At 36.6% G+C, this 13,319-nt stretch overlaps 1 protein-coding gene across 2 annotated transcripts in view; it reads right to left on the reverse strand.

Annotated features, from left to right (window-relative positions):
* DENND1B (DENN domain containing 1B) overlaps positions 1 to 13,319 on the reverse strand; it is a 247,123-nt gene that overhangs the window by 55,131 nt on the left and 178,673 nt on the right. For both annotated transcript variants that reach the window (XM_034778352.1, XM_034778353.1), the window contains one exon: positions 4,859 to 4,984. In XM_034778352.1, coding sequence (XP_034634243.1) covers positions 4,859 to 4,984 — 126 coding nt within the window. The remainder of the gene's footprint in view (positions 1 to 4,858; positions 4,985 to 13,319) is intronic.

Raw genomic sequence — 13,319 nt, forward strand, 5'->3', positions numbered from 1 at the left:
TAATAGGGAAGAAATTAAGAACAGAATCAATTATCTTATTTTCTCTTCCTCCACTTCATTGGAAGTATTGGAAACACAATAAAATGGTAAATATGGGAAAGTGGAACTTTTACAATTGTAGGGTTACAGATAGAAAGAAACAGAGAGAGAGTCTGTCTGTCTGTCTTTTTACAATTACTGAAATTACCAATGTTTGGAAGCAGTATCAACTTGATTGTTTTATATTAGTTTGTTGTAGTAGTGTATTAAGTGAGAGCAATCGATTATTATTGCTTTTACAGGGGAATAACACCAAACTAAACTTTTATGAGCAAGACTGTATTTCTTACAATTATTCTTTACAAATGATATGAACAGTCACCTTTATAGATGTCCTGCCTTTAAAGGGATAGTCTCAAGTTTTCATATGATGTGCTGGTGTCCCAGAACTTCTTTCACTATTCCACTTTTCCATTTCAATCAATCATATTTTTTTAATAACTACAATACACCTCTACCTCGATATAACGCTGTCCTTGGGAGCCAAAAAATCTTACTGCGTTATAGGTGAAACCGCGTTATATTGAACTTGCTTTGATCCACCGGAGTGCGCAGCCCCGCCCGCCCAGAGCGCTGCTTTACCGCGTTATATCAGAATTCGTGTTATAGCGGGTCGCGTTATATCGGGGTAGAGGTGTATGTATGTTCAAAACATACTGTTATGCTGAGGAAAATTTGTTCTGTGTTTACTAGAAACAAACAGTCCCACGAAATAAGTGTTTACTGTGAAGAACAGTGTTTGGAGTTAACGGGAAAGTTGAGTGAGCGCAAACACTAACAAAGCTGTTCTTTTACCCAAAGTGAATATTTCATGTTTCAAGTTAAACTCATTCAGTGCATTAGGGTATTGGAAAAAAATCCACCAAACTGAAAAATATGCTTTTGAGTCAAAAGCAAACAGTATTAACCCCAACATACAATTACAAAAGTGTACTTTTGTATGGCTGTTTTGTGACCATAAAAATGGTGCCACAAAAGCAGTCCAGGTTTTGTTTCTGAAAATATGATCAACTTATTTATATCATTATAATTATTTTAAAATTATAGAATGAATCTTCTCATTTGAGTATATCCCTTTAAAATGCCAATGTGAAACATTATATGAAGCCCAATATAAAAGTAGATACAGTCTGTGACTCTTATTTGAGTTTTCATACTGCACCCATCACTATGGTTTCTGGCGTGAGAGAGAATAAATTCTCTATATCCATTCAGTACAGGACACATCTCTTCTGAGAATACTCCCGAATGGTGCCAATTAACTGTGATGAGGTTGTTTTGTAATATAGATCCACATCCACTAGGTACTGAACTGAAACCAACTCATTTCATATAGGTCTTTGATCAGTCATTAGACAACAACTCTCAGTAACTATTAACCTGGACAAAGTTCAAACTGGTAACCCAGAGATAAAACCATAACAGCACACTAAGAATCCTGTAAATCAGAAGTCTAAAGAAATAATATATGAATTTCATAAACAAGTACTACATTCCTATTTTATATAGCAATTTAGAAGAGGTCAGATTTATCTCCAAGGAAAAATAGCTTCTGGGCATGATGGAACCTATATTAGTTAAAACAATATGAACAGCAATTGACATTGAATATTATCACTTGAAATAATGTTAAGTTTTAAATATACTAGCTATTTCTTTTCTTAAGTTATATTTTCCATTTTTGACTGGTATCTTCCAATCTAAGACAGGCTGACAATGGCCAGCAGGCTGAGAAATTCCAACATGGTGCCCTAATTAGACCCTTTCCCATAGTGAGTCCACATATAAATTTCTCTTATATATATTACCGCTGGAGTAAAAAAAGGGAGGGGAGGCAGAGGGAGGGCAAAAGCAAATAATCCTGAAAGGAGGAGCTACATAGGTTATTATTAAAAAATATTTTCCAACTTGTATTACAATTTCATATTATTATCAGTACAATGGAAAACATGGGTTTCTCAAATCGGAATGGAGCAATTGATGAAAAATGGTGACTTTTTAATATTACCATAGTAAAAAGAGAAGAAGTTGTTAAAAGGGAAGTTGAACTGAACAAGGAGACCTCGTGCAGCACCTTGAAGATAGTTATAGATGAACTCCAGCAGACTTACTGAACCAAAAAGGACCTCTTCCTTGGTCATTTCCAGATCAAACATCAGGTCAGAATGTAAGGAGAGCCTGCTCTACCTCAACAACACTTTCTTCTTCACATATATTAGATGTAGATTAAGACACTGAAATTAACTTGTTTGTGCACCAACAGTCAAGGCAAACTGCAGAGAATCAATACTGAAGGCTCCCTCACTCTTATAGCAATGAGCAGATGGGCAACCCCATTCTGCAATGGCTGCAGTTTCCAAATCAATTTCATATAGATCTCATTTGGAACAAATTACAACAATCTATTATGGAGACAGCAAAAGTAAGAACAACTGTGAAGGTCTGTAATGGGGAGAACCTCCAGGGAAAGAAGAAGATTGGGTGTCTGAAATGCACTCATAACTCGAGTCCTGCACTGGATTCTACAGATCTTGAAATTTTGCATAGCTATTTTAGATACTATTGCAACATGGACTTTCGGATCAAATAGCAATTATTTTAAATCTAAAATTCGGTAGTTGCTATAGGCCACCCACGTACAAAAAATAGCACATTCACACATTCCTTAAAATTGCTTATCTCAGTTGCTTATCCCTGGTACACCATTTCAATCTTATATGGGTCAACTTAGTTAGTTGTCTTTCATCTAAAGAAAAATGCCTGCCAGTCAGAATACAGTTGTAGTTATGTTAGTCCCAGGATAGTAGAGAGACGAGGTGGGTGAGGTAATATCTTTTATTTGACCAACATCTGTTGGTGAGAGAGACAAGCTTTCAAGCCACACAGCAGACCTGAAGAAGAGCTCTGTGTGGCTTGAAAGCTTGTCTCTCTCACCAACAGAATTTGGTCCAATAAAAGATATTCCTTCATTTGCCTTGTCTCTGCCAGTCAGAATGATAGTGAGGGATCGGTATGAAAAAGGTCAACAGTAAACAAGGCAGCCTGTAAAAGAGAGACTTGAACAACAAGAAGGCACCCATCATTACTTTCTGATACACCTCTACCCCGATATAACGTGACCCGATATAATACGAATTCTGATATAACGTGGTAAAGCAGTGCTCCGGGGGGAGCAGAGCTGCGCACTCTGGCAGATCAAAGCAAGTTCGATATAACGCGGTTTCACGTATAACGTGGTAAGATTTTTTGGCTCCCGAGGACAGTGTTATATCGAGGTAGAGGTGTATCTCTCATACCAGAATGAGAGTAATTAGAGATCACAAACAATTCTGCCTATTACTATCAGGAACCACAGCCTACCCACTTACATCTAGTGATCATCTGAATCAGAGGTTGACAGATTTCAAATGACAGATCCCTCATGTCTATCATAAGATCACCAACAATTCTGTTAACTAGAGCTGAATCCAGGACATCAGGCAGTTAGAATTTAGACAAAAGTGTCAGAAATATCAGATCATGATTATACTTGAGTTACCAAACCAACATGATCTCACTATCCTTCCCCTAGAGACCACTCAGTAGTTTGCAAATAAGTCAGTGTTAGAGGAAAGTATTTTAAGTAGGCTGCTTCTCTGAACATTTACTTGCAGCTGTGAAAGTGCCACCTTTTGATAGGCATTAACCACATCTGTCACCAATAGGCTCAGCATTACTCCACCAGCATTAACAAAACAGAAAAGACAAAGATCTATGCTAGCTCCAGTCTACAAAGCACCAACTGAACCTCAGAAACACACACATTCTGAAATTTTGCTAAGACAGACGGGCTTTCATCCCTTCCTGCCCTATTACTGATATCAAAGTAGGAATGTCACAGGTCATGAGCATGCTGGATTCACCAAACAGCCTGTCAGTGATCAGGGTATGGGCAGTTGTACAGAGTGGTTAGAGCAGGAGTCAGGCTGAGTGCTTAGAGCAGGAGTTGGTAGTCAGGAATTGGAGCCTGGTGTCAAAGACAGAATCAGAGGCCTGATGCCAGAGAAGAGAGTCAGAAATCAGGAACTGAAGCCAAGAATCAGGAGCAGGTTATCAGTGAGGCAAGGCAAGCACAAGGCTGGGGCTATTGGCAGGCGCAGGTGCTAACACAGCCAATAGCAAATATTTTGAGCATCTGTTGAAGGGCTTCTGCAGCAGGGCTTAAAGAGCTGGTCTGCTGCCTCTTCTAACCAATCAGTCAGTGTAGCCAATCAGGCAGCCTACTACAGGCCAGCTGTGGTCGTTAGGTTGCTTGGAGACTGGCTCTGCTGCAGGCCCTGCTTCCTGACACAGCCAAACCAAAAACAGTTCCACTAGATGATCTAGATACCTTTGCTAGGAGGTAGTAAAAGCTTTTGGGGGATTCTAAGTAGAGAAAATGACCAACCTCCAAATTAGTCAGTCCCTTCCCCAACCTTGTCAGTTCCTGCAGTCCATCACTAATCCTAAGTGAGCCATACAAGTAGTTTCTTTATTAGAGCTCCATTTTTAGTTTCTATGACTGAGACAAATGGAAAGTAGTTTGCTGGCGGGCAAGTACCTACTGTAAGTAAAACACAGATTGTTCAGATGCTCAAGGTTCAAAAGTCAAAGAAGCACGTGTACCCAACTTGTAGAATACCAGCTTATTACCACGTTTAAGATAATGTTTAGGGCATGTTGTTTTTTGAAACCCTTAAGATTGTGATAAGATTTTAGTACTTTTCTTGCAGACAGTAAAATAGTGAGTTTCTGTTCTTATGAATAAAGGAAAACAAATTAAAATAATAAAAAGCCTTACAGGTTTGTATCTTAGTGCATCTCTGTAGGATCCAAACAATGCTGCCTGTGTCCTAAGGAAGGCCCTAGCTACTCCATCACCCGTAGCTGTAGACTGCTTCTTCAGTTTATTTTTCAAGGCTGAGACCTGCATGACAGAGAGGAACAGTTAAATTAACACCTCAGAAATTGGTACAGCAAGGTATGAACCCAATCAGCAGGCAAACCACAGTGTCTACAGGTCAGCCAAAAATTCATCCTCCTCCTTGATAGCTTATCTTTTTAACTGCAAAGAGCACCTGCTGGTCTGTTAATTGAAACGAAAGCGGGGGATGATGGTAAAGTGCTAATGTAAATTGGTTTATGCTCTCTTTTTTTTCCCAAGGCCTCTTGACATAAATAAGCTTTAATTATTTTACAGTAAACTGCTTGTGAGCCACTTTTCTGCAGATTTTTTGCAATCATAACATGTGTCTGCTTGTCTGAGACGAAGCCAGTTGGGTATCTTTCATTTATGCTGTGGAGGGTTATTTTTAAGGGCACTTAAAGCTCACTTACCACTCAATTTTAGATTTTTTGTTGCCAACTTATTAGCATGCATCATTTTTCATGCATCATGGGAGCAGTTGCCACTATTGTTTGCTAGTTGGGGAAAGCCTGTATAAATTCAATAGTGCAGTGTCTTTAGAACTGTCCTAAGGAATAAAACATCTGAATGGGGTGGAGGGGGGGTGAAAGGGATGGAAAAGGGAGGGGATAACACCCTTTTATTAGTGATGAGGCACCTGCATTAAGAAAAAAACATTAATTCCAGCATCTGATTTCTGAAGATCTACTCTGTTTTATGTGGTAAACAAGTTCTGATGGTACAACTCTGGAAGGCACGAGTAATGTTAGATTAAAAGGCCATTCTTTTGTTAAGGAAGCTTTGGAGAAATATCATATATTTTGGAATTATTCTGATATTCCTAAAAACAAGAAAGATGTGTGAATGTAGTTAATAAGAAAAGTTCTTCCATCCTTGTTTTAAGATGCCAAATACCAGACAGTTGGAGAAAAAAAATCAATTCCAATTATTACAAAGATGTATTTCCATATTAATTTTTATTGCAAAGTGCCTTGCAAAACAATACATAAGTTATCAGATACTGTCCAAAGCATTATTTATTTTAAGTCGGGTTACTCTTTAAACAGAACATTTAGGCTACCCTTATAAGCCCAAAGTATCACCAAAATAGGTTTCATTCTTTTATAAATGTATGCAAGAATGAATATCTTTTTGTTTCTTTATGCAAGCAGTCATGGCTGTTCTTGTAGATGATGATTGTAATTGAAGTGTCAACCTAATTAACAACTAAACTTTGAATAATGCTAATGAGAACTGAACATGGCATCAGAGAAAAGACCAGCTCTACAGGTGATAAACCTTCACAGTAGTGACATTTTCCACTGTAAAGTCACAGTTACTGTGATCTGATCAAAGAGAGAGACCCCCATTGGGTCCAATTATAACTATAGTTTTGAAAAAAAATTATTGAGTTATGATGTTCATAATCTATGCAGAAAGGCCTTTACAGTATAGGTCTTCTCCCCATAGCTGTGATCTTTTCAATTTATATCCAAGCTCCATAGATCCAGATAAAAGTTTAGAGTCTGATTCGGTTAGCCCATGGAGAGCACACACCAATGCTCATTTAAGTTATTTTACTTACACCTCAAAAGAAAAAAAAAAGAGTACAATTCACAGTACAGGAAACAGTTACACAGTTCAAGGTTGCAAAAATAAATGCTTGTCAGTTCACTTTCTTTGTTCTGTAGTTTATGATTATTTTGAAAGTTATTAAAATTGAAGCTTATTTAATTCAAGGGGAAAAACATTCATAAGTTCTTTTAAAAGGAGAGATGTGCCAGCAATTACAGTTATATTTCACTAATGTTGAAATAAGAGAGCAAGGTTCAGTGTAAAGAAACCTGGTTTGTCAAAAATGAAAACCAGATTTCCACTTTTTTTTAATCCAGTAGAATATTTCCTAAATGCAAGAGACAGAAGTTTCCCCCCTTTCCTCCTTAAAAAAATAATTTGCATTCATGTAAATTATATATTATAAATAGGGCTGTGAAAAAAAAATTGTGAAAAAATGTTCATGTGATTCCAAGCCATCTTTGGACAGCAAAATTTTGCATACTGCAATTTAATTTTTTTGTATAATGTCATGTCTTGTACATTTTCATATGAAAGCTGATCTTCATCAAATTGAAATTTCACTCTTTAAAACAGAGTATTTTGTTAAAAAAATTAGACCAAACTTAGGGGTTCATTTTTTGAGCAAAAGCAATAACAGAAAATAAACAAACAATAAAAATCTGGCAGGTTTTCACAAAATGGAAACAAATTACAAAAAGCTCAGACATTTTAAAATGTAATTGAAAATATTTCTCACCTCCCAAATAATGAATCAGGAGACTTTAGTTTCCAACACAATTATGTCAACTGAATTAATTGGTTTATGGTAAAAATTGTTATTGAGATAGCATACATTCTTTAGAAAAGTCCTATTACATACTGGTGAGAAACGTGTAATTTACCTTTATTGAAATCAATGGAACTATGCATGGTTTTAAGCTATGCATGTGCTAAAGTGTTTTACTGGATAAGTGCCAGAATGCAGAGCACTTTTCAGGCTCAAGCTGCCATATACAAGAACCAGGAGTGTTTAGTGCTGGCAGTGCACTTGACAACCAGAGGAAATAAGACCTCAAGCCTACTCCCTTATACATCAGCCTGCAAAGAAAGGTCAACAAAGGAGGACCTTATGCTGCACCCATCTGAAATGGTGTTGCAGCTCCCCTTCTGTCACATATCCCCCTGATCTCTCTGAGGCTCTCTGGGTGGTGAGCCAGAATCCCTTTGTGGACTGCCACTTAGGCAACTCCTTCCTCATCCCAATGTAAGATCCAGCTATCCAAACTACAGGACAACCCTTAATGTTGTTCTAACATAGCTTCTGATGGACTGATACTTATTTTTTTTCCCAGAGTCCTAAAGAAGTGTTGCTACAAGAAACAATTGAGTCAAATGAAACAAACAGCACCTGACACAGATGTCTACCCCACTGATAAAAAAAAGGGATAAACCACACTCTGTTGATGCATCACCAGCTTCACCACAAGGTTAACCAAGTAATAAATGTGTCTTAAATATGATTATTACTTCTGCAGTGCCACAGCTGTGCTCTACAGGCATTTAAAAATAACAGACCACTCCCGTGAAGAGCTTACTATCTAAGGCCCACATCTTGCAAACATAGTATAGATAAATGCATAAGCACTTGCATGATCAAGCTCCAAGTTTAAAGATCACTAATGATTAAATTAAGCAACGGAAGTGTCAGAAGAAGGGAGGGCATGGATTATTAAAAAAAAGATGCTGCTTTGGCATGACATACATGGATCTTGATGGCTCTCTGTATTTTTTTTTGTATGGATGGATGGGACAGCTAGGGATTACCAATATATGTTGATGATTCCCCCACCCAACTATCTATGTAAGCAAGGACACAACACATAGTTAGCAATGACAGACTGAAGAGCAGGGGAAGGTACATTTTCTGTTGAGAGGAGAAGAGACAATGTTGCAGTGAGCACAGGAAAAGGAGTTGGATGGGAGATAAGGCAATTTGTGGGAAGAGAGGGTGTGTAATGGTAGAGGTGAGGGAGGAGAGTGGATGTAAGGATAAAATAAAGCTTGGTGAGGGAAGGACCAGCCTATATGTTCCGTCAATAAGATAAGCAATCAATATGGTCAAAACCTTGTGTGATAAGAAGTAAGCTAGTAAGCTATACCCAGGGGAGAACTTCACCATCTCGTGGGTCTATCTGGTATAAATAAGAGCAGCAGAAATCAGAGAACCACCACCACTGCAGCAACCACAGGGTGTGTCAGCATAAAGGCAAAGGTACTCCCCTATAAAATATGGTAAGAATTCTACATACTCCAAGATAGACTGCACTATAGCAGTAAGCGTCATGTTAACAGCTCCCATACAGACTGCTAATGAAGACAAATCTATCCTCCAAAAGATTATTTTGTAGTTCAAGGGAAGCTCCCTCAAGCTCCCACCTTCCCCAAGAACAGGCAAGGGGTAGCTCCACCAGATTACAATGGACTTTCCACTCTTGGCAGTTATGGTTTGCCAGTGGTCCATATGCAGTGGCAAGAGCTTCTTTAGCAGTGTCCCGACAAGAACTGTGTCACTGGAGTGGTATCAGCACAATGTTCTCCAAAAAGAGCCTAGCTAAAGAAAGTGGTGGTTAAAACAAAGGAGAAACTTGAAAATAAACCAGACTGAACTAGGATAAATCAGTACTTGTGGAGTGATTCAAGTGTGAACAGAGGAGGGAACAGGTGCTGTGAAGTGCTCCTGAATGGATTAATTTCAATTACTTGGCTGTGGGGTGGAATCTTGGAGCATGTTAACAGAGAAAGGTGGAAAAATAATTTGCTAGAAGTGGTAAGCCAAAGAGGGGAAATGTGAGTCACTAGGGGTGACATGATAGTGGCAATATTATTAACACAAATGCATAAAACAAAAGACTAACAAATTTCAAATGTATGTTTACACAATATCGGTAACAAAACCAAACATGTTATAAGGTTGAAAGTGAATTGTTATGTAGCTTGTATGGCAGTTGGTGCTCAGGAAGTCACAAAAGCTAAAACTGGAATGAAGCAATTCACAGGAGGCAGGAATAACAGTCAAGATTGCTTCCAGGAGACACTAGTGATCCATTACGGCAGTCAGAGATGGGGTTCTTAAACTGCACTGAAAGCAAAATGTTTATCTTTATCTTGCCCTGACCATTCTTGGATCCTCTTGGGAAGGTCACTTCACTGACTGTTAAACACTAGCAAGCAAGGGTAAAGCAGAGATGTGGAAAAGTTGGAACTAATAGGATATCATCAAGGGACTGTCGGGGTTTGTGGGGGTTTTTTTTTTTTTGGTTGGTTGGTTGGTGCTTTTTACCACATGCTTGGACAATCTGAAATGTAAAATCTAGACATATTAAAGAGGTAAGCAAAGAATGTGTCACAACTTTTGGAAATATTCACTGTATTTCCCTGAAGATTTTAAACTTTCAAAAATGCAACTGAATCAGGTCAAACTGTAATTAATTTAAACACATGTGACTTGTACCTTGATTGCTTGACATAATATGTCAATGAAACACTGTAAAGGTGATTGAAGGCCAAAATTCACCCTTCATAAGAAGAATAAATAAAATATTTTATGATCAATATATTCACATCTTTATATTTAATATTCCAATGAAAACATTTGGGGTGGATTTTTAATTGAAACATTCCCCTGGGGTTCTTGCAACCCACATACTCTGTGCTTGTAGAGCACAAAGGCAAAAAAGTAAAGATGACAAGAAACTGACTAGAAATAAAAGTGAAACTGATTAGTTTCTTTTTATGGCCCACGTAGAAAGAAATATAAAAACAGAATGAATGATGTAAAATAAATTCATAAAATTATTTCAGTTTTCATCATTTAAATTCTTAACAACGTAGTTTAAAATGCTTATTTTTAACCTCACTTTGGAACCAGTCCTGCTGCCCAAATTTACGCAAGTTTTCACAAGTTTACTTTAGAGAATTTACAACCAAACTTTAAAAGAATACTGGATCCAATCCTGTAATCTGTAAAATTCCAATCCTGCAGGCCAAATTCATGCAAGTGGTCTTTCTGAAATCAGTGGGACTACTCACCTACTCACCTTGATCCTGCAAACACTTATACATGCGCATAGTCTCTACTTATGGTAGCTAAGTAAAGCAAGTGCTCAAATGTTTACAGAATCAAAGTTGGGTGAGTAGTCCCATTGATTGCAGAAACCACCTGCATGAATTTGGCCTGCAGGATTAGAGCTTCACAGACTGTCGGACTGGATCCAGTATTCCTTTAAAGTTTGGTTGTAAATTCTCTAAAATAAACTTGTCACAGGCCTCTTGACACAAATCACATGTTTGTTTGTCTACAAACCTAAGCACAAGGTACTCAAATCTCCCAGATGGATATTCAAGATACTATTCCAATATGAGTGGGAGTTGCTTATGTTTCAATCAGCATTCCTATTAAATCAGGCCACTAAGAATAAGACAAGTCAAAAACCGTCAGAAAGTGGACTGGTTAAAGAACAGAAATGGAGGGCAGTTTAAAACAAAATTTACTTAAACAAAAGGTAACCTCAGAATATGTAGATCATTATTTTAATGAAAAGAGTTTCGCTATTCGCAGTCTTTGGACATCTCAGCCCTTCAGCATTTAACACTAAATATCCATTTATTTCTAAACAATGATGGGTATCTGCTTAAATGTAGTATTTCCAAAATCAAATAGGGTTCAAAGAATGCTGTCATTTTTAATCTAATATTCTAATTCTAAACTTATGCCAAGGTTCACTGTGATGCCGAATGATTGTAAAAATCTCTACACATAAGCAGTTGGCTCTCACAATATTGCCTACTTTGCTAGCCATTCTGGATTTCTAATGGATTAATAATTATTTTTATAATACATTTTCCTACTGACACTTCATAAGTAAAAAAATGTAAATATTATGACTAATGCAATCAGTTTCACAGTTAGGAACTAATCACAATTTATTTTACAACAGCACTAACTGTTGTACTTTGAGGAACAACACTCACAGGAACTAGTATTCAAAGCAAATATTCAGTTTTCTGAATAAATTAGAGTCTACTTATCAAATATGGAGTGGATTTACGGTGTTGAAACTGGTTTACTTTACTATCTAAAATGTATTTCTTGATGAAAAGGACACACATAGATATTGTTCTGCATTCAAATGTCTAAATGCTATACAGAACATCTCACTTTCAGTTGCTCTATAGTTTTTTAGTACTTGGCACCATTATTTAACAAAATGCAGAAAATATTAAAGAAATCATAATTTTCCACAAATCATATAAATATTTCTCAAAGCATTGACACACAGCAAGACAAGCAGAGGGCCCAATCCTGAGGTCAATGGAACTGCTCATGGTATTAAACACATGACATCAATCTTGCAAGTCTTTATGAAAAATGCTTAGCTTTAAGTACATGAGTAGTCCCACTGACAAAGTTAAGCATGTGTGCAAGTCACTGCTGGATTGGGCACAGCATTTATAATTTTGAGATGCTTGTAGTCTCAACCATCACTGAAAACTTATAATATAAGGCCTTACAAGAAGAAAAAATGGTGTTCTAAGGACTATTGTGTTAGAAGAAAATTTACTCTTACTGAAATAGCTGCTTATTTTGTTTTTCTTTAAAGAAATGAGACAAATCTATAGTGAAATGATGAAATCTAAAAACAAGTGTTCTTGTCAGAAGACAGGAAGAAGGCTTTTTCCCCCCTTAAGGAAAACAAAGGATTCCTGAAAGTCTTGCATTGATTTATTTTTCCAATTTTAAATACCTTAGGAATAGCGGAACTGCTACTGGCATGGTAGTATTTCTAACAGTCAATAAATCTAGAATATTATGTGTGAATATTGGAATGAAGCCATTAAGAAGATTACAGCATGCAACGCAGCAGAGGGTCCACATGAAAAAAGGACTGGTAATTCAGGACAACTGTGACCACTGACCTTTGAACAGTCAAGACCACTGGTCAATCTGACAAAATAATAGAGTTCACATGCACAGAAAGTTATCTAGCATGTAAGTATAATTTAAATGCTTAAGTGACTGATTTTAAAAGGTCCTTTAAATCTCAGTTAATTATAATGTATTAGACATAATATCAAATAGTAATTTTTTCAGATTTCATATTATATTTTTAAAGAAATTCATTCACAATAAAAGAAATATTAACATTTTAATAGTCATATTACTAGACTTTGCTAAACTGTTATATGCCTCGCCACTGAAAACATATTATCTTCAGGCTTATTGATTAAGAAAGCTGTTATCCAATTTCCTTTTAGACACAAGAGACAGTTTTAGAATATCCTTTGAAAATGTTAAATTTATTATGGTGGCTTGTTAATTTGTCTGAAATCAGTTTTTGGAGGGGAATGGCAAACTTAAAGCTGCCTTTATCCTTTCAACAGTTTGTTCTGGTTTAACACTCTTAATTGCTATTCCTGATTATATATTTTTTCATCAAAAGGTTTATTACCCTTGTCTATACATTTGTGGGCTTTATTTATATGTATTTATATGTTTTACATGTGCAAATATATGCTGTAATCTTTTCAATTTGATCTATCATTTTTGTTCTATATTGTTTATAATATACTTGAAATATTTATATCCATATATTAGCAGTTGTAATTGTAATTTCTCTTACGAATGAAAGACAGTTTGCTCTCCCCAGTAATGTTATATGCCAAAATCTGTATACTGTCTGTACCCTTTGTTTAGAATTTTTCACCCACATTTGTATGTGTTTTTAATTAACAAATTAGT

This window comes from Trachemys scripta, chromosome 8, assembly GCF_013100865.1.
Source record: "Trachemys scripta elegans isolate TJP31775 chromosome 8, CAS_Tse_1.0, whole genome shotgun sequence".
NCBI lineage: Eukaryota > Metazoa > Chordata > Testudines > Emydidae > Trachemys > Trachemys scripta.